The 22840-nt window shown below is 45.8% G+C and overlaps 1 protein-coding gene across 24 annotated transcripts in view; it reads right to left on the bottom strand.

Moving 5' to 3' along the window:
* LOC102940233 (ABI family member 3 binding protein) overlaps nucleotides 1-22840 on the bottom strand; it is a 377733-nt gene that overhangs the window by 192290 nt on the left and 162603 nt on the right. For all 24 annotated transcript variants that reach the window (XM_043538550.1, XM_043538551.1, XM_043538552.1 and 21 more), the window contains 2 exons: nucleotides 20056-20124; nucleotides 11020-11152 (listed from right to left, as the gene is read on the bottom strand). In XM_043538550.1, the coding sequence (XP_043394485.1) occupies nucleotides 11020-11152; nucleotides 20056-20124 (202 nt within the window). The remainder of the gene's footprint in view (nucleotides 1-11019; nucleotides 11153-20055; nucleotides 20125-22840) is intronic.

Here is a 22840-nt window from a genome sequence, read left to right as displayed (position 1 = left end):
CTGGATAATCACAATAAAAAAAAATGCAGAGTCCACAATTTGGAGGACATAACTGTTCTTGTAGTGCCCCACTGGCAAAGGGAGATGTTATCCAAACTGCCAGTGGGAAATCTGCAGTGTATGCAACCAAAATAATCAAACATACAACGACTGAACAGCACATCTATGAGTGGCGTGGGCTGGGCAGCTCTCAAGATGGCCATGGAAAATATGCCCTTCACCGAAATTTGAGTACCTATCTGGAGTTCCTGCTTCTGGAAAAGTTTGCATCTATCAGCACCCAGGATTGGGTCAGAATTCATGGGAGAATCATCAGGATGCTGCATTAGCTTCCATACGGCTTAGCCAGTTATGACTGCATGCCAACACATAGAGTTCCATAGGCATCCCCCTTATATCCCCTCCCCTAACCCTGGCACATTTCTGGATATTTTCAAACCCCAGTCAAATCTGGCACAAATTATTTTGTCACCTATGGACTGCATCGGCTACCTTTACCTGAAATGGACCACATTTCCACCTCTCCCCACACTCATCCAGTTCAGTTTTCAGGCGGCTCATTACACCGCTGAGTAGTTACGGATCAGCATACTTACAGGTATGGCAGTGTAATGTTATTATTTTTAAGAAGCAGGAATACCCAACAGGTATTTCCAGGAAAAAATCACTTTCAAGGAATTTTTACTGCTTGCACTTCCCGGTTACCATTTTAAATTCCCTGTGGTGGAAGGTGGGGAGGGAGTAGGGAGCCACGCCGCTGGGACACAATCCACCATTAGCAGATCCATGTTGCTAGCTGGGGCTTCTAATAACTTTTGCATTGGTTCATACAATGGAAATTCCTCCCATTCCTATATTAACAAACATCATAATGGGAGCCACAAACTTACCAGGCTCTACGGCAGCTTCTGTCCTGTCTGTGTCTGCTGCAGGCACTGCAGCAGGCTGTTCCTTGGGGGTGGGGGCATCAAAGAGCTCCTCTGAATATGGGTGCAGAATGTGCTTTTGCTGCTCCTGTGGCAGAGCCTCCTGTGCGACTGGTTTCAGCAATAGTCACTTCGCTGGCTCTGTCTGCACCTGTTGCTGGCTCCCATCAGTCCCCAACCTGTATTCTGGGGCCAGCAGGGCACCATTCCAGCTGACAGGGTCATCATGCACTACCGCTGGCTCCGGGCTGGGAGCAGAGCCCAGCACCTAGTCAAATTCCTCATAAAACGGACATGATGTCAGCAAGTTGCCTGAGGTGCAGTTCTGTCCCTTATTTTCCTGTATTCAGTCTTGAGACACTTAATCTACTCCCTGCACTGGTCACCAGTCCAGTATATTTGCAATGCTGCCAGCTTCTATGCCATTTCCTGATATGGGCGGCTATTCCTGGTACTCTTACCAAAATCCACTATTTTGCTGACCTCACTCCAGAAATTTACCAAAATCTGGTTGTGCTCCCCTGACCATGAAGCAGAGCGCTTTGTAAAAGGCTGCTTCTGGTCAGTGTCAATTGAAAACACAAACGGCTTTCTGATAGCGTGTTTGCACCTTGGCAGTCAGAAGATAATGGAAGGATTAAATGCTGACTCACCAAATTGCTACACTACACCAATGGGAGTTGCTTCTGTTTCCCCTGCAGTCGATTGGAGATTCTTGGGATAGAGAAGACAAGGAAAGTTGGCCCATATGATGGAGAGATACTTTTAGAGGACTCCCAGGATCTAAGTTTGGGGGAGTGAGGGGGGTGAGCTGCATCTGCAAAGCAACAGGGTTTGAACCCTGGGTCCTGGCTTGACTTAGGCCTGGTCTACAGAATGCAATTATATCGAAATTAGACGCGTTATATCGAATTAAAACTAAATCCGTCCACACAACCAAACCTATTTGGTCGACTTTAAGGTCTCTTAAAACCCGTTTCTGTACTCCACCTCAGCAAGAGGAGTAGCGCTAAAATCGACATCGCTGTTCCAGATTTGAGGTACTGTGGACGCAATTCAACAGTATTGGCCTCTGGGAGCTATCCCAGAATGCTCCATTGTGCCCGCTCTGTACAACACTTTCAATTCAGATGCACTAGCCAGGTAGTCAGGAAAAGCCCCGAGAACTTTTGAATTTCATTTCCTGTTTGGCCAGCGTGGCGACCTGATTAGCACAGGTGACCATGCAGAGTCCACCAGCACAGGAGACCATGCAGTCCCAGAAGCGCAAACGAGCTCCAGCATGGACCGAGAGGGAGGTACTGGATCTCATCGCTGTTTGGGGAGAGTAATCTGTTCAGGCAGAACTCTGTTCCAAAAAAAAAGAAAGCAAACTTCTTTGAGAAAATCTCCCGGGGCATGACAGACAGAGGCTACTCCAGGGACACACAGCAATGCCATGTGAAAATGAAGGAGCTCAGGCAACCTGCCAAAAGACTAGAGAGGCAAATGGGTGCTCCGGGTCACAGCCCCATACACGCTGCTTCTACGATGAGCTGCATGCAATTCGGGGGGGGGGGTGGTATGTGACGCCACCACTACCCCACCACTGTCCATGGACACCTGCAAGGGGGGACTCTCATGGAGCGGGGAGGATGATTTTTTGGGGGGAGGAAGAGCGAGAGGAGGAGGACAGTACACAGGCAGCAAGCGAAGACTCCCTTCTCCCCGGCAGCCAGGAACTGTTCATCACCCTGGAGCCAATACCCTCCACCCACTCCCAAGGCGGGCTCCAGGACCTTGATGCCGGAGAATGCACTTCTGGTGAGTGTACTTATGTAAATACGATACAGGGTTTAAAAGAAAGTGTGTTTCCTGATTCATTTGTCCTGAAGACTTGGGATGCATTCAGGTCCAGTACAGCTACAGGAAAAGTCTGTTCGCGTTTGGCTTAAAGGGTCAGAACCGCGCGGTGCGAGTGGGGGGAACCCGTCCACGCTGGCCTGTTGGCATTTGGCCTAAAGGGCACGGGGTGGGGTGCGTGTGTGTGTGTGTATCGATCATCCCTGAGAGACCACAGGCCCTCCTTTTAAATGGCCAGCCCACCAGGCATTGCTTGGTATGGGAAAGGAGGGCGCCGCAGTTTGAAAGCATTGTAATGAATGCGGAAGAAGCAGAACCCCGTGTGCCCCTAGGGCTTACCATGGCTGCCTGCAAGCTGAATGCTGTTGCCCAGCCGCGTGTGATGCAGTCACACCAATCTGGCAGGCACTCAGTATAAAAGGCAAAATGTGACCTTGTACAGAAATAACATGTGCTGTGTACTTTGAATTGCTTGTTTCCCTGAGAAACAATCTCCCCTTTGTTCTCTAACATGTATCTTTTAAACTTATACCCTCCCCTTTTCTCCTCCTGCAGGTGCAAATGCTTCAACGCGCCCCCTATCAACTCTGTCCCAGAGGCTGGCCCAGATTAGAAGGTGGAAAAAACGCACTTGGGACAACATGTTTGCAGAGCTTATGCAGTCCTCCTGCACTGATAGGGCCCAGCTGAATCTGTGGAGGGAAACAATGGCAGAGTCCCGGAAAGCGTTCAATGACCGCGATGAGAGCAGGCAGGATGCCATGCTCAAGCTGATGGGGGAGCAAACTGACATGCTGTGCTGTCTGGTGGATCTTATGAGTGAAAGGCAGCAAGAGCACAGACAGCCGCTGCAGCCCCTGTATAACTGCTCTCCCTCCTCCCCAAGTTCCATAGCCTCCTCACCCAGACACCCAAGAACACAGGGTGGGGGGGGAGGCTCCGGGGACCCACCCACTCCACCCCAGAGGATTGCCTAAGCAGCAGAGGGCTGGCATATCCTAAATTTTGATTTGTAGTGTGGCCTTGTCCTTCTCTCCTTCCCCCCTGCCCCACCCCACCCGGGCTCCCTTGTGATTTATGTCCCTGTGTTTTTAATCAACTAATAAAGAATGCATGGTTTTGAAATAATAGTAACTTTATTTCCTCTGCAAGCTGTGATCGAAGGGGAGGAGGGCGGTTGGCTTACAGGCAATAAGAGTCAAGAAAGGGGATGGGTAACATCAAGGAGAAACAAACACAACTGTCACACCGTAGCCTGGCCAGTCATGAAATTGGTTTTCAAAGCTTCTCTGATGCACAGCGCGCCCTGCTGTGCTCTTCTAATCGCCCCGTTGTCTGGCTGTGCAAAACTGGCCGGCAGGCGAGTTGCCTCAACCTCCCACTGCTGAATAATGCAAGAGGTATTTACAATGGTCACAGCTGCAGCGGTAAGCTGAACGGGCTCCATGCTTGCTGTGTTATGGCACCTGCAAGGGTAATCCAGGAAAAAAGGGGCGAAACGAAGGAGAGCAGAGTTGCAGTGGAAGCGGCGGTGTACGGTTGACAATGGCATACTGCATGAGTTGCAGGACAGCAGAGTTTTGCAGACCTACTGCACCATCTGCTGCAGGAAAGCAGGAGAGCAGAGTACCAGCGGAAGCGGCGGTGTACGGTTTATGATGGCTTTCAGGCCTTCTGCACAAGTTGCAGGACAGCAGAGTTTTGCAGACCTACTGCACCGTCTGCTACAGGAAAGCAGGAGAACAGAGTGCCAGCAGAAGCAGTGGTGTACGGTTGACAATAGCAGAAAAAAGGCGCGAAACGATTGTCTGCCGTAGCTTGCACGGAGGGAGGGGCGACTGACGACATGCACCCAGAAACACCCATGAAACTGTTTTTGCCCCATCATGCACTGGGAACTTAACCCAGAATTTCAATGGGCGGCAGAGACTGTGGGAACTGTGGGATAGCTTCCCGCAGTGCACCGCTCTGAGAATCGATGCTAGCCTCGGTACTGTGGACGCACTCCGCCAACTTCACGCACTTAGTGGGGACACACACGATCCACTGTATAAAATCTCTTCCGAAAAATCAACTTATATAAATTTGATATAATTTCATACTGTAGAGGTACCCTAAGGCTCAGACCCTCCAACCCTACAGGGTCCTAGGACGCCAGGTCCGAGACAGAGTCTGAGCTTGGGTCTCCACTGCAGTGTAGACACATCCGTGGTGACTTGAGAAATGGATGTGTTACAAGTGAGCTTATTGCACCATAGAATGGAAGCAGCGAGACAACTTACACTGAATAAAAATACAGGTAGTCCTTGACTTTACAATGTTCAACTTACGACGAATAGTACTAATGAGTTATTGAATTGACACCCTGATTCAACTTACGACATTGGTTTCAACTTTACGATGCTTAGTCCCGCAATGGAGTGGATTGTGGTTCCGAGTTATGACATTTCAACTTACAACACAATTTTCAGGAACCAATTGTGTTGTAAGTCCGAGGGCTGCCTGTAGATGTAAATACGGTTTGACTCCAGTAAATGGTGAGGGGATAGAAATAATTGACTACCTCTAAGACCTAGGAAAGGACTGCTAGGAAGCATAAATTTTAATGTCTGGGTCTAGGAGGCTCCAAGAAAAATACGCTCAGTCACTGGTGGGAAGTAAGTGTGGACTGAAGGGTGCAAGGAACCATGTGTCATGCTTTTCCTAGTTGCAGGGCTGACCCACAATATTTTGGCATCTGAGGCGGGGAGCTCAAATGACATCCCCATGCTCCTCGCTTGGGCCAAAACTTTGAAAGGTCTCAATTCTGCCTTCTTCCTGTTCTACTTCTCTCATGGTACTGCTCTGCTATCTACCCCAAAAAAGGAGAACTAACAGCTTAAAATGCCTCGTTCAAAAATTTTAAGTAACACTTAACTTTCAAACGCCTGAACAGCAAATGTAACTTTTCTTGTCTGCATAGTAAACACTGGCATTTTTATCTGTTTGAATAATCAAAGTGGTGCTTTCCATGCCTTCTTGGTTGCAAAGATTTGAACTGCTTCCTGAAGGTCCACAGTCTGGGCCAGCTCATGCTCTACTGAGATGGTTGCAAAGCCGACCAGCTTCTCCTGTGTCATTGTGGAGCGTAAATCTGTTTTTATTAACTTCAGCTTGGAGAAGCTGCATTCTCCTCTGGCAACTGTTACAGGAAGTGTTAGAAGTATGCGCAGAACAACAAAAGCATTTGGAAAGAGGGTGGTCGTCTTATTTGTGCACATATATTCCAGAACAGCCTTTGGAGTTGATCCTGCTGAAATGTATCTTGAAAGGGCTTTCAGTTCATCACCTAAATCACTCGCATCAATATCGCACATGTCATCATGTGTCAACACTGTCTCTAGTGCCCTGCATTGCCGGTGTAGGTCTTCTTCAGGTACAGTGAGGAGTTTTGGAATATCATACAACATCCCAAATACACTGCTGTGTTTGATTTTTGGGCATCTATAGCAGATGCCAGTTGTCATTATTACTCAGTGATCAAGGCATAAAATACAGCCTGGGGATCAAATGTCAATTGGAAAGAGCAGATAATTCTCATTTGCAACCCTGGCCACTTATCCCATGCAGTCCCGTAATCTTGAGCAAGTGACTTAACCACTCTACTTCAGTTTCCCCATACATAATGTAAGATAATGACACACGTACTGAGAAGTTTAAAGAGATGCTGTTAATTTATTACACACCATTGTTATAACATTGCAGACAAAAGGGTGATTTTTAAGTTAAGACCTATGATTAGTGTAACTGAAAGTCTATAGAAAATATTTTTGTTTGTATATTTCAGATTTTGTGTATTGTTAGTGTCACTCTTTTCCTTGTAGCGTTGGTTGTTTTGCTGGGGTCATTCATTCAGCAAGAGGAGAGACAAACACTTGGGCCCAGATCCACAAAGATACTTAAGTGCCTAAGTCTTGTGTTTAGGAACCTACATCCCAGTTTTGGTTCTGCAATCCACAAAACTCCTGCCAAACCCTGTAGGTGCCTAAACTCACTTGGCACATAGGTTTTCATGGGTAAAATTTTCTTTGGCACCTACATTTCTGCCTCTCAGCATGTGCACTGCTGCCTCCCTCTTGGTGTGGATAAATAATGAGTGGCTGGTGCAGGGGGCCTTGACTGGGGTTTCCCATCTCTCAGGTTTCAGAGTCATATTTTTTTCTCTCTCATGCTAATTAGAAATAGCTTTCTCTAAATTCCTAAATCACTTGCATCAATATCGCAGGTCATCATGTGTCAACACTGTCTCTAGTGCCCTGCATTGCTGGTGTAGGCCTTCTTCAGGTATAGTGAGGAGTTTTGGAATATCCTACAACATCCCAAATATACTGCTGTGTTCCTTGAGCTGCATGAAACTTTCTTCAACTGACTGTATTGCACAATCTAGCATCTGGTTAAAGAATTCAACTTTGAATTGTTGTTTGGGGTCTCTTATGGGATTATCCCGTGCCTCATAATCAAAATGTCTTCTTCTTCAGTGACTCTTGTGTTCTTGAATGGGTGGGAAAATAGGTGTTTGATAGGCTTTATTACCTCCACTCGACTTTCCCATTGTATGGCACTCAGTGGTTTCAGTGTCAGAGAGGATGTTCCCAGATGTTGCTTCAAAATTTGCCATCGATGAGTTGATGCAGAGAAAAATACATAGATGCTTTGAATTACGTTAAAAAATTCAATAGCCTCACTAGAAGCTGATGTTGCATCACTGACCACCAAGTTCAATGAATGAGAACTGCACGGGACAAGAAAAGCTCAAGGGTTTAACTCTTGGATCCATGTCTGCACTCTTCTGTTCTTTCCTCTCATGTTGGCACCATTATCGTAGCCCTGACCTCTCTCATCAGCTATCGCAATTCCTGTATCTTTCAGCTTTTTAAGAAGCACATTTGTCATACCAGCTCCTGTAGTATCATCAAATGTCAATAAATTCTAGAAAATGCTTTCTGACAGTCACCATTGCAGGGACATTTTCACTAGGTTCTGTTGTTGTTACAAAATGTACCATTAAAGTCATTTGTTCCATATGGCTGATGTCAGGTGTGCAGTCCAGAATAACAGAGTAATATCTTGTTGACTTCAGATCTGCCACAATCTTCTGTTTGACTTTTTTTTGCCAGTAACTGTATGATCTCATTTTGAATTGTTTTTCCAAGGTAGTGGCGTGTGTACATTTCTTGGTTGGTGACTCTTCTTAGATGCTCCTGGAGTACAGCATCAAACTCAGCCATCAGCTCCATAATTGTAAGGAAGTTTCCATTGTTTGGCACGTACAGCTGATCTGAAGTGCCACGCAGTGCTAAGTTTTGGGTAGCAAGCAATGAGTCTTTTCAGAACATTTTGTCAGAAAAGAGACTCTGATGCAGTCTTCTCTTGATTCTGATCATCTATGGTGGCCTTTAACCTTAGTCTCATCTCAAGCTCTTTCCACCTATGGAATGTTCTCTGGTGATTTGCTGCCTTCTCATGGCATGCCAGATTTCTAGCCAGATTTTTCCAGTCCTTTTTTCCTGTAGAACCCAATGTGGCTGGAACTTTAGACTGGAAGAGTTTGCAACAAAAACAGTATGCAGCATTCTGGGGTTTTGAGTACATAAGCTATGGCCTCTCCACTTTGTCACCATTGGGGATTTCACGCCAGTAATGTGTTGGATGGAAACTTCTATTTTCATTATCTTCGGAGAACATGAAGTTTTTCACTTGCTGTGGCCCATGCAGTACAAGGAAGTCCCTCAGGCTACTGCTCAAGTGGGTTCACAGTCCTGGACCATCAAGACTTAAGGAACTAAACTCAGCAGCAGCTGTATCTTGTGCCTCCACCACACTCTTCTCCGATCTACACTTTTCTTCAGGAATGTGCATGGTTACATCCATTTGAGATGGAGATATGGATGCTGCAGTAGCTGCCAGGTCACCTGCACTCTGACTAACTGGAAGATCAGGCATCTCCTCACCACTCACATCCTCACTGGGGCCAGAAGGCTCACCGTGAACATTTGTGTCTATGTATCTCAGGAGAGGTCCTTCCTGCGTAGATAGAAAAGCTTCCTTTGCTTTCTTTCTTTTCTGAATGTTGCCGCAGAGGTGCGTTTTCTTCTTTCGCTCATGACTGCTGTTCTGTGCCAGCTATAGTGGCTCTCAACACTCAATTGAAGGGGACAAATAAGCAGGCTGGTAGCAGGGCCTGAGTGAGGGAAGATATCAGCGTCTTAAGGGCCTAACTGGATCCTACTACTTCAGTTGACTGCCTGTTCCCCTCAGGTGGGTTCAGGGAAGCAGCAGGAAACAGGAAGCTCCCTGAGAAGCTGGTGTTAATCAGTCCAGGCTCCTGGGGGTGCTAGAGAGGTACATAAGAGGCTCCTCCTCCTCTCTCTCCCTGCAGCTCCTGCTGCTTTCTGTTATTCCCTCTCACCTTTTCTCCTGCCTGCCTGTTATGTGTCTTGTGCCCTCCTTCCTCCAGCACAGCACTCCACCATCTCTGTGCATCTAGAGCAGAGAGAATACACATGCACCAGCAGCAGACACAATTTTCTACACTCTGGGTCCTAGCGGCGCCCCCTCGCCACAGTCTGGCACCTGAGGCATGCCTCAGTTCACCTCATGATAAGGCCAGCCCTGCCTAGTTGCTTGTAACTACAGCATCTCTCTCTCCTTCCAGTTGCAGAGTTTGTGCTATGGCTATGGTTGCTGCCCAGGGATGTCGCAAGGGTGTAATCCCTGGTGAAAAAGGTGTCACAAAATTAAAACATGGAAGAAAGACTTAGAATCTTTTGTTAAATCAGCCGGTATTAGAGGTCACTAACAATGTGAAAGGATTTGCTCCTCCAGGGATTAAAAAGGCAACATTAAACCCACAATGAGGTGCCATCCTTTTTTTTTAAACTGTGGGCTGAGTTGCATGAAGTTGAGCTGAGTTGCATCATGAAGCACGATTCCATTAAAAATAAATACAAACAATCTGTTTATATTTAATAGGATTATTTCTTATATTCCATTATAATTGCATATTTTATACCATAGGTATGCATGACACTTTAAAAATATGTAGAAAGATAAGATTCCCTTCCCCCCAAAATTTCCTATTCCATGGTCCTGATCCAAAGCCTACTGGAATTAACTGGAAGATCCCATTGGCTCTAAAGGTCTTGGTTCATGTCCTAAAGGCTGGTCCAGTGGGTTAACATCAATAAGAGTTTTTGTATTTGCTTCACTGGGAGACTGACTGGGTTCTAAGTTAGAAAGATACAATAAAGGATCACCTGCAAGAGTAGGAGCAGATGGTGTCACAGTTATGAGTATTGGGGAGCTAAGCAAAAGAAGAGGGTTATAAGGAGGGATTTCAAGGAGGTTATCAATAGGGAAACTGTTCCAAACACAAGAAGTGGCAATGAAGGTACATGAGGTATAAAAGATGTCAGAATTTGTCCCTCTGTCACAAGTAGGAGGATACAAAGGGAGCACCAAGGAGAGAGATCTGGAAGAAACATACATCTTCATACCTACAAGAAAATATGAATTTTATTCATTTGCTGAGCACAGCATACAACTTTATGGCCTGCTCAGTTGACAAACTTACTGACTCTCTGACCTCTCTAGAAATTCCACCTTGTGAATATGCCAGGCCTTTCTGATGTGCCGACCCTCTCACATAAGTAGTTGGAACGGAACACAGAATTTCATAAAGCAAAAAACTTTTTTTTTGTTAAATAGGTATAATGCTAATCATTCATAGCTTCTATATGCACTGCAATATAAATAAAAATAAAATTCAGAAGATCAAATACAGGAAACAAAAATCCAGTATATTACAAAAGGATTGATTTGTTCTTTCTTCCATCAGCACTTCAATGAAGACTAATTTTACTCACTTGACCAGTTTTACAATAGCATATTTCCATTGACTTCAGTAGAGTTACTCCTGATTTATACCAGTGTAACTGAGATAAGACTCAGGCACTGCGGCTCTACAACATAAACGACCCACAGTGAAATCACAAGATCAGCACTTTGGCATGTAAACACTTGCTTAAATCAGAACTTTAGGCAAGAAAGTGCTTGCTAATTGCTGATTTACACATACAGAAGAGAACCTTTGCTTCAATGATGTCACACTATTTGGTAGAATTTGGTCAGCCACTTATCTTCATGCCCTTTTCTTTTAAATGTTAACAAAACATTACATTATTTTCACTTAGCCTGTTTTTTGGTGTATTACCTGTCACTAGCACAGCTACTCATTGCAGTCCAGTCATGCTGTGGATTGACTAGGATGCCCCAGGACAGGAAGACAGAGGTTGGGGTCAAAGTGCCAATCACCATCTGGAGAGGCTTTTGAGTCTTGGTCTTACCTGCATAAGAAACATACAGACAATTCTATTTATACTTAGGTTTTCTCTATTCAGGGAGGAGATATTTGTGGCTGGATAAGAGAATGTAAGAATTATGATTTAATTTCTCCTCTAAATTCAAAGGCGAGGTATAATGCAAGTGAATTCAATCGTGACTTGAAGGGATCACCTCCCCACCACCCGCACGTGCCTCTCTTTAGTTATGAGAAAGAATATTCAATTTCCAAGTGAATATAGTTCTCCATATATCCCTAGCAAGGATCATCAATAATAATGAGTTATGCACAGGTCTGAAATAAAACAAAACCTTACAAACTTATTTCACTTAAGATTGACGACAAGCCTTGAGTGGTGCCTCTGTCTGGCGAGGACTATCCCTCAATAATCAGTTAACTTAACTCCTCATCTCTTACACAAATACTTGCAATTTAGCTTTACTCTGAACACAGTGGTGCAAACATCCCTCCAGATCAGAGGTTCCCAACCTGTGGGACGTGCATGTCCCTCTGGTGGGCACAATGTGGTTATCAGGGGTGTGTGGGGCTGCAGCTGGCCAGGTGTCCAGGCCTGGACAGGACAGCAGCAGGAAAAGCAACAGGGAATCCCCAGTGGTCTGGGAGAGGTGAGGGAGTGCAGCCCAGCTCCAACCCAGCAGCAGCATGCTGCTCTTCCCCTCCTCTCCTCCCTGACTGCTGGGGACTACCTGCGTGCTATTCCCGCTGCTGCCTGCTCTAGCCCAGACACCTGGCCAGTCGCTGTCCTATGTATTTTAAAAAACTCTGGAGCCTGTGGGAGTCAGAGGTTCTGGCCAGGCAGGTGGGGGGGGGTGGGAAGAAGGCAAGGGACTCTATTCTGTACCCCCATGGACTCCTCAGGGAATTGAGCCAGCCATGATTCTGCTGCTGCCCTGAACAGGAGCTGCCTGCTCTGCTCCCCTCAGTGAATCACTTTCTGCCCTGGACAGGAGGTGGCGGGGGCTGTTATGCGACTCCCATGGAGAAGAAGGATACAGCAAAAGAAAGATGAAGAACTTTTAAATAAAATTTTAAAAGCTAATACCTGAGGCTAGTGCAGTGATCTGAGGGTAGTGCTCTGCATTACCTGGCAAAAATCTTGGTTCAGTTCTCCGTTCATGCCTCTTGATCCTTAAATTGGAAGTACTATTCAGCCATTGGTAGGAGTTCCTCACCTCTTTATCAATGATACCTCCAAGGGTTAAGAAGTGTTTTTGCGCTCTACCGGGATTTCCCAGCAAGTCCACAAGGAAGTGAGATTTGCTTTTCCAAGCAGTTTGCAGGTAGTAGGAAAATCTTGTAGTATGTGTGTTTTACACTACACCGATTAGGCGCATATTCACAGAAAACAAGTGGGATATTTTTTTCCATTTAGATGAGGTGTGCTGTGATGTAATGTACTGTGGAATGTACAACATTTAAAAAAGAAAAGCAAAACTCCCAACATTTGTCTGATGTGCAGGCTAGCTTCCCCAGTCTCCCTGTTTTCTTAAAGGGTTTTTTTTTTTTTTTGGCGGGGGGGGGGTTGTTTTCATAGTTCATTTATTTGTCAAACTTTTTGGCATATATCCTCTTTACAGTGAAATCACTTTCTAAATTTGCTTTCTGGGGAACCAAGGGTCACATGAACATGGAAATATAAGAAGAGAAAAGCCCATTTTTCATCGGCAACTATTGTGTTTTATATAATTTTTAAATATTGATTTATTATATACTAAAGAACAGCCTTGCTATATCTTGAAACAGACATTTTCATTAATAGAAAAGCAATTTTAGGTCATTCTTAGAGGTTTCTAAATCTTTGAAACTCAACCTTTGAACCTTCTGAAGTAATTATAATTTCTCTTTGAGCTCTGTAAAGTTGGGCTCCAGCTTTACAAGTGTGCAGACTAGCCTCAGCCAATCCTGCAAGCATTGGAGATGAACTCTGGTATGTAGTGTCACAGAAGTACAAGAGATCATGTGACCATCATAAAGACTCATTTCTTCCCTGAGGCCCACATAAGCACAAACTCACATCAGTCTAATGCCTTCTTCAACTTAACACTTGAAGAGTGGAGAGAAAGGGGTGCGGTGGGGGGAATGTCTAAATTAACTCCACTTTTCCTCATTGTCTCCCAGTACATTTTGTCCTTTCTACATCTGTCTTTCAAGAGCAGGGAATGTCTTTAACTACTGTTTGTCAAATAAACAAAGCTTTTACAACAAGACAACAAGCAGTAATGCTTGAAATTCAAGGATGTTATTTTATCTAAATTAGGTCTTGCAACCGTAGTTAAAAAACATTTCATTCTGATATTGCAGAGTGTGGCAATGTTAATTTAAGTTATGTAGTGATGATGTTAAGAATGAGAGAATGCAAGTTTCAGAACTAAGTTTCCCCAGAGATCAAGACTGCTTGCATCTGGAGTTGTGGCCGAGCCCATTATTGCAAAGTTTGGATCAGAATCCAAAGTTATGCATACTGAGCAGTGTTTGATCAGGGAGCTTGGTTCAGGTCCATCTCTAGTGGGAATGACCCAATTAAAATTCCCCCTGACTGAAGCAGCTATTAAAATTAATACTCCTAAACTGTGGCTTTAGGCAGTTAATATTTTTAAATACTGTACCTGAATAGCTGTTAAATAGCAATCTGTTATCAAATATTTTCTATGTACATATAATGGAGAAAAATATTGCTTCATGACTACAAGGGCCCTGGCAAATATATTCGGCCCCAAAAAAATACAGATCATTAAACAAGTTCCATCTGAAAATCTCAAGTACTTTAAAAACATTAATCAATTATTCTTCACCACACCCACGTGAAGCAGAGAGTTATCTCCATTTTAAGATTAGGACCTAAAGTACTGAATGTTGAAATGACTTGCTAAAGGTCATACAGGAAGTCTGTAGCAGAGTCCAGAAACAGAACTCAGATTTTCTTATTACCAGACTTGCAGCTTTAGCCAGAAGACCATCGTTTCCCTTAAGCACCATGTATTAGTGAAGTTGGTGTCTCTAATAATATATATTGTGACAAAGTTCTTCCTCTGCCTTGGTGGGTCCTGCGTTTATTGGCGGATTTTCTCACCTCAGAGGTATACAGCAGCCCTCAGTTTGGCGTCGCTCAAATCTGCCGTTCACTCAGTTAGCCTCATCACTGGCCAGCATGGGGAAAGGAAGAACAATCCCCGCAGTCTCTGCTGATCCACCTAGTGGATCGGGGAACAGGCCAGAGTCCTTCCCCTCTGGTGGAACCCACAGTCCAGTTCAACTCCTCCGGTATCAAGTAGGAAGTTGGGGGGATGGAGGGATGCGGGGAACCTGAGCCTGCCCTCTACTCTGGGTTCCAGCCCTGGGCCCTGTGGATTGCAGCTGTCTACAGTGGCTCCTGTAACAGCTGCGTGACAGCTACAACTCCCTGGGCTACTTCCCCATGGCCTCCTCCCAACACCTTCTTTATTCTCACCACAGGACCTTCCTCCTGGTGTCTGACAATGCTTGTACTTCTCAGTCTTCCAGTAGTACGCCTTCTCACTCTCAGCTTCTTGCGCCTCTTGCTCCCAGCTCCTCGCACGCACCACAAACTGAAGTGAGCTCCTTTTTTAACTCCATGTGCCCTGATTAGCCTGCCTTAATTGATTCTAGCAGCTTCTTGATTGGCTGCAGGTGTTCTAATCAGCCTGTCTGCCTTAATTGTTTCCAGAAAGTTCCTGATTGTTCTGGAACATTCCCTGTTACCTTACCCAGGGAAAAGGGACCTACTTAACCTGGAGCTAATATATCTGCCTTCTATCACTCTCCTGGAGCCATCTGGCCCGACCCTGTCACATATTCCCCCCCGCCCCCAACACCACAGGGTTGGGCAACTTGGGACGTCAGGCAGTGTACCCGTGACAAGCCATCTGCATTGCCATGGTGGCTTCCAGCCCGGTGTTGTATGGTGAATTGGAAAGGTTGTAGGGACAGGAACCATCTGGTCACCCTTGCATTCTTCTCTTTATTTCGCTGCATCCACTGGAGGGGTGCATGGTCAGTCACAAGGGTAAACCGTCGTCCCAGAAGGTAATAACCTAGTGTTTCCATGGCTCATTTCACAGCTAGGCACTCTCTTTCAACCATGGCATACTTCTGCTCTCTCGGGAGGAGTTTCCTGCTGAGGCAGAGGATTAGGTGTTCTTCATCTCCGACCATCTGCGATAGGACAGCTCCCAATCCTACTTCAGATGCATCAGTCTGTAAAATGAATTCTTTGTTGAAGTCTAGGGCTATAAGCACGGGGTTATTGCAGAGGGCTGTCCATAGATCCACGAATGCTTTCTCTGCGGCATCTGTCCACTTCATGTCCGGACCCCAGGCTTTTATCAGGTCTGTCAGGGGACTCGCTCTGGTAATAAAATGGGGAATAAATCGTCGGTAGTGCCCCACCACACCCAGGAATGCCCGGACTTGCTTTTTCCGATTCGGCCGGGGCCAATTTTGGATAGCCTCTAGTTTCTTTAGTTGGGGCTTGACCATGCCCCTTCCTACAATGTAGCGAAGGTATTTAGCCTCGGCCTAGCCCTTTAGCACACTTGGTTGGGTTGGCTGTGAGGCCAGCCCGTCTTAGCGTGTCCAGAACCGCTTCCACCTTTTCCAAGTGGGTTTCCCAGTTGGGGGTGTGAATAATCACATCATCTAGGTATGCTGCTGCATAACTGGTATGGGGCCGTAGGAGCTTGTCCATAAGACGCTGGAAGGTAGCAGGTGGCCCATTCAGTCCAAAAGGAAGAACAGTATATTGAAACAGACCTTCTGGTGAAGAGAATGCCGTCTTTTCTTTTGCATCTTTGGCAAGGGGAATCTGCCAGTATCCCTTTGTTACATCAAGGGTAGTCAAAAATCGGGCATTGCCCAGGTGGTCAACTAACTCATCAATACGGGGTATGGAGTATGCATGGATATCTCATTCAGCCGGCGAAAGTCATTACAAAACCTAGTGGTACCATTGGGTTTGGGCACCAACACAGTCGGGCTTGACCACTGACTGTGGGACTCTTTGATGACTCCCAGCTCCAACATCCTTTTTACCTCTGCCTTGATCTCCTCCCTTTTTGCTGCTGGGACCCGATAGGGCCTTAAAGTTACCTTTGCCCCAGGGTCTGTGATAATGTGGTGATATGCTTTGGTGGTCCGACCTGGTTTAGTTGAAAACACGTCCTGATATCGGTTGATCATCTCAGTTACCTCCTTCTTCTGGTTTGGTGTCAGATCAGTGGATATCCTAATCTGCTCCTGCATATTATTTCCCTGGATCGGGGTCTCTTGGGCCACCACACACGCCTCTCGTTGGTGCCAAGGCTTTAAGAGGTTAATATGATAAATTTGTTCTTGTTTCCGGCGTCCTGGCTGCTGCACCTTGTAGGTTACTTCCCCCATGGGTTCAACCACTTCATAGGGCCCCTGCCGTTGGGCCAAAAGCTTGCTTTCTGCCGTGGGTACCAATACCAATACCCGATCCCCTGGTTGGAACTGTCAAACTTTTGCCTGTCGATTGTAATTGGTTCGCTGGGCCTCCTGCGCCTTTTCCAAATGTTCCCGTACAATAGGGGTGACCTGGGCTATCTGTTCTTGCATCTGCAACACAGGGTCAATTATATTTCTCCCCTCATTGAGTTCCTCTTCCCAGATTTCTTTTGTGATATCTAGTATGCCACGGGGGAGGAGTCCGTACAATAACTCAAAGGGGGAAAACCCAGTTGAGGCCTGAAGTACCTCCCGGATTGCAAACATAAGGTAGGGTAGTCGGGTGTCCCAATCCTTCCCGTCCCGACTTACCACTTTCCTTATCATTGCCGTGAGGGTTCGGTTAAACCTTTCTACCAGCCCATCGGTCTGCAGATGATAGACTGAAGTTCTCAGGGTATGGATATGGAGCAGTGTACAGATGTCCTTCATTAGCTTCAACATAAATGGGGTACCTTGGTCTGTTAATATCTCCTTTGGTAGCCCCACTTGGGCAAAGATCCCCACCAACTCTTTAGCTATCCTTTTAGAGGCCACGTTCCGCAGGGGGATGGCTTCTAGGTAACGAGCAGCGGGTCCCGGGCTGTCTTCCCCAGGGGTCCCACTAGATCCATGGCTATTCGCTCGAAGGGGACCTCTATGATGGGAAGGGGTCCTAAAGGTGCCCTCAAGTGGGGACGGGGACTGTGCAGCTGGCACTCCGGGCAGGACACACAGTACCTCCTCACTTCTTCATGTACTCCGGGCCAAAAGAATCGTCGCAGGACCCGTGCCAGGGTCTTCTCTACCCCCAAATGCCCCCCAAAAAGATGACTATGGGCAAGACTTAATACAGCATTCTGGTGTTTTTGAGGTGCTAGGATCTGCTGTACCTTCTGCCCCTGTACTGGTGCAACCCAGTATAAGAGATTCTTCTTCATTATGAAGTAGGGTCCTGGTACCTGGGTTTTCCCTTCCACGGGGACCCCACCTATTTTGGTCACCTCCTTCCTAATGTTGTCGTACCTTGGGTCTTCAGCCTGGTCCTTTCCAAAATTTCCTCTCCTGGGGCTAATCTGCCCGAGATCTAGGGGGCCAGTCTCTGTTGCTTCTACTGGTTCAGAGGCGTTAGGGTGTGGGTCAGAGTTGGCTGCTTCTCTCTCCTAGGTGGCCTCCTTTTCAGCTGCTCGGGTCCGCCTACCTACCAGGCGGCCCTCTGGCTTTGGGTCAGTATTCGGGTTCCCAAGGCCTTAGCTGCCCTCCTTTCCCTTTTCGACTTTCTACCCTGTCTGGAAGTGGAGAACAAATCTGGGCATATTTCAGAGAAGATTGGGGGTTGCCAGTCTACTGTGGATGCCTCACTGACTTCAGGGTTTCCCCCTTTCTCCAATTCCCCTACCGGGAGTAAGTCTCCAAACCCTGGGAAGTCCCTCCCTACGAACACCGGGTATGGGAGTTTAGGGACTACACCTGCTGCTACCTCAGTAATGTTCCCCTGAAACTCGATTTTTTCTGGGATGGTGGGGTAATAACCAACTGTCCCATGGACGCACGTTATCCCCGTACACTTAGCCCACAGCAGCTGACTACGCTTCACGAGCTTCCCTGAGACAAGCATGATAGCACTCCCTGAATCAACCAGTGCTGTGGTCTCGACCACATTTAGCTTCATTGGTCTGGTGTACGTATGTGGGGTTAGTGAGACCCCCACAAGGTGGATTAGGGAGCATGGGTCTGCCCAGTTCCCCAGGTTACACTGCATACGCTCCTCAGCATTGGGACACTGTGTACCTATGTGTCCCCACTCCCCACAGGCGTAACATCTGTATGGAGCCCTAGGCGTTCCCTGGTCTCTTGGTTTGGGCAGTCTAACATCACGAGCCTCTTTCCCCTCAGGGCTCCTACTCTTTGTAGCTTCTGGTGGGCCTTCAGCCCCTCTCTTTTTCCACCTGGGCTCTCCTGGTGGCCCAGTCTCCCGAGCTCTAGGGCTTGGTACTGCTAGTTTAACCGAGGGTGCTTCTTCCTTAACTGGTCGGGTCAGCTCCCTTGCCGTCCTTCACCTCTCTACCAGTGCGACAACCTTGTCGTAGGTGGAGGGTTCGTTCTGGCTTACCCAGGTGCGAAGGTCTGATGGTAGTCCTCTCATGTACCAGTCGATGACCAGAACCTCTAGTATCTCCTCCGGACTCTAGGACTCAGTTCGCAACCACTTTCATGTGAGATGGAAGAGGTCAAACAATTGGGACCGCGGGGTTTTGTTTTCCTGGTACCTCCACTTGTGATACTGCTGGGCCCGCACTGCGGTTGTACCCCAGATCTGGCCAGGATCTCTGCCTTCAGCTGGGGGTAGTCTGCCGCAGCTTCTTCAGGCAGATCATAGTAGGCCTTCTGGGCCTCCCACACAGGAATGGGGTGAGGATGCCAGACCACTGATCTCGAGGCCGGGCCTCCCGTAGGGCTGTCTTCTCAAAGGCCAGGAGGTACGCCTCTACATCATCGTCCCCCGTCATTTTCTGCAGGCAGCTGCTGGCCCGCATGACCCATGTGCCATCATGGCCGCGATTCAGCACTGTAAGGGCCTTTACCTGGTTTACCAGTTCCCGCAAAATAGCATGGTCTCGGGCAGCCTGGTCCATCAGCAGGCGATTAGTCTCTTGTTGCAGCCGCACTGCCTCCTGTTGGGCGGCTGCCTGGACACGGGTAGCCTCCTGCTGGGCAGCCATGGCTTGTATCAGTGCCTGCACTACCTCCTCCATTGTGGTGAAAAAAAACAATAAACCCTCTTTTTTTTTTTTTTTTTTTTTTTTAAAAACACCACCACCACCCTCCTTCTTCCGTCGCACTGTGCACACCAAATCCCACTTCTCACACCAGTTATGACAAAGTTCCTCCTCTGCCTTGGTGGTGTGACCTGTCACAATATGTAAAGACCCTTTACTTTATCAATGGAGTGCATTAAAATTTCTTCGGGAGAAAGATTCCTAACTGGCATTTTGGGGAGATTATAAAACATTAATCTCCTATCCAATCCAAACCCAAGAATTCCAAAGATTATACATCAGTATATTTCAAGACAGAATCCATTGTTTACAATTGTGTATCAACATTCCACTAGCTATGGCAACTTGTCATATGCATTTTTGATCCCCATATTCTAGAAAAAAGAAATATGTTAAATCTCAGTTTTCATAATGAGAACTTCTTATAAAGAAGGACCTCCAAAAACTGCATCTAAGTTTCTCAATCAGAAAATTCCTGAGTGAATACTGTGTAGATGTACATGCCTACATTTTTATTTTAATCACGCAAATGTGGAATTTGGTCATCCACATCAGAAAATTTGGTTCTTTCAGACAAACTAAATAAAAACAATATTCTGTCTTCAATTGACTGTATATAAAAAATGTGGTAATATTACAGTACCTGAGCAGGTTTTCTTGTGATTTGGAATGGGTGCAGGTCGCACTGTAATCAAGTATCTTGGCTCGGCATCTGGAAATAACAATTTGGTAATTAGTTTAATTCACAATTTGTTTTTTAAAATGATCAATTAATTATTCCTGGTGAATAGTGGAATATTCAAACAGCATTTAACAATGTCTAATTTTTTTCCAGTCTATGGCACAGATTTACCTTATGATTTATTCACCGGCAATTCAGAAACATTCTAGGCACTATTAGAGAGATTTAAGAAAACAAAAAAGACATATCCCTACATGAAAAAAATTACCATCTAAACAGACATTCCAAAAGAGAGCCGAAGCAGGGTACTAGGTGATGGGACACAATGTTTTTAGCTACTCTACTAGGGCTACATGTTATTTGCTTACAGACGGAACAAGTGAGCAAAGTTAGTAGCAAGAGGAAGAGATGATGACAGGGAAGCAGCAGGATGGGGCACAGGGAGTGGAGCAGAGGATGGAATCCAAAGGATTCTGACCATAGGCACTGACTCCGTGGGTGCTCCAGGGCTCAAGCACCCACGGGGAAAACATAGGGGGTGCTCAGCAGCCACTAGCCACATCTGTATGGCGGGACCACCCGTCAGCTGTTTGGCAGCTGGAGAGAGGTGCTCAAGGGCAGGAAGAGGGGGAGCGAGGGCGGGGTCTCAGGGAAGAAGAGTGGGGGTGGAGCACCCACCGGGAAAATTAAAAGTCAGTGCCTGTGATACTGAGGCTTGGTCTACACTGCAGAGTTAGGTCAACATAAGACAACTTATGTCAGCCTAACTATGTCAGTGTCTACACGACAGCCTTGCTCCCGCCAATGTAAGTGCCCTAGTACACCAACATCATAACTCTGGGCAAGTCTACAGTACAGTGCTACATTGGCGTAGTTGTATCAATGCAGCTGTGCCGCTGTAGCATGTCCGGTGAAGACGCACTATGCCCACAGGAGAACGCTCTCCCGTCAGCATAATTACTCCACCATGGCAAGAAATGTAAGTGATGTCGGCTGGAGACAAGCTATGCTGGTGGAAGAGCATCCCCCACCGACGTAGTGTTGGTTTGCACAGTGCGAAAATTGCGACGCTCGGGGAGTGGAGAGGGCTTTTTCACATCTCTAATTGACATAAGTTAGATCAACTTAAGCGGTAGTGTAGATGTGCCCTCCACCTCCACAAGAGGTGTAGAGCTTATGATGGTGTAGTGGGGGCAACGAAGTGTATAAGCGCATAGACTGATATTTAATCATTTAATACTTGCATGATCTAGTGGCCACTGCAAAGCAGTGGGAGTCAGATGTGCTCACTTCTATTCTTCACTCCACCACTGACTGAATTTGAACTTTGAGCAAGTCATTTGGCATGTGCCTCAGTTTCCCCCTCTGTAAAATTAAATGTGTTACTTACCCCTCTCAAAGAGATACTATGAGGTTTAATTAAATTGTTAAATGCTTTGATAATTTTGAGTAAAGGCACTAGATAAATGCAAGTAGTGTTATTATGAGCTCCTTTGGGCCAGGACTATGTCTTATGCATAGCACGACAGGCACTACTCTTTATTAGGATCTCTGGTTACTATTAGAATACAAATAATATTTTTAATGTGATAGCTGAGCTATTGTTAGCAATTTTCTTGCCAGACAAATATGCATTTTCCATAGTTTCAAATGTTTACATTTATTTAAATTTATTCTCAACACTCAGTATCCTGGTTTTCTATTTTCATTTATTAAACTACAAAGTTCTCATAAAAATTTTATCCTTAAGTGAAAGATGTGGTGTTAAGGTTGAGGCTACATTTTATTTTTTTTAATATACAGTGCAACTTGTTACAATAGCTAAAGATGGAACATTTAAATAACAAAAACAAATCTCATAGCCATTAGCCCTCACGAAATAAAATCAAAGGGTTTCAAACAGATGAGAATTTTGTTTTTAAACTGAGCCCTGCTAAAGTAGCATTAAGTTTTCATAAAGCTAGAGTTGCAAATCAGAACTACAGCTGTTTTCAAGTGTCAGAGTCATTTGCTGGCTAGCTGGATTGATTGATTGAGAGCCAGCTTGTAAATTCTTTGGAAATATTGCTCTTCATAGGAAACAATGAAATGAAGCAAATAAAGCAAAATCAAACCTTGCTGTTATTTTTATACCCAGGCTAACAAATTCACAGTATGTTTGATAGAACCTTCAAGAGCACAAATGCACGTTGTGAGAGGCTGCAGTTCAAGTGATGTTCCAGCAGTGAAAGCCAGAACTTCACCCCACAGCTTAGAATAATAAACTGTTTGATTAAAACAATGTTCAGAGGGGAGGAGTGTTTATAGTTTTGGGAAACTTATCTTCAGAAAAAGGAAGGAAATCCTTCTTCCTGAGACATCAGAGATCAGATAAACGAATCTTTCTACTCCTTTAAAACATACAATTCCCCTTTCTGCTCTCAGATATGGCTGCACAACTCTAACAGAAATCACAGGAGTTAGGTAGGCATATTTGAGGGCAGAATTTGGCCCACAGTAAATTGATCTGGACTGTTTTTCCTATAATTTTAAATATGGGTGTCAACATAAAATTAATTGGGCTACTATAAGATACAGGGCCAAATTTGTCCTTAGTGAGGGATCCTGCAGCCCAATTGCCCTAGGACCCCAAAATCATTATGCAATACAAAGCAGTACTGCAATTAAAAGAAACCCACAGAGAAGAACTCTCATTGGTGTTCTACATAAATACATAAAGAAAGGGCCAGGGAAAAGCTGTGTTTTT

This window comes from Chelonia mydas, chromosome 1 (assembly GCF_015237465.2).
Source record: "Chelonia mydas isolate rCheMyd1 chromosome 1, rCheMyd1.pri.v2, whole genome shotgun sequence".
Taxonomy (NCBI): domain Eukaryota; kingdom Metazoa; phylum Chordata; order Testudines; family Cheloniidae; genus Chelonia; species Chelonia mydas.
This window is presented reverse-complemented; position numbering and strand designations above follow the sequence as displayed.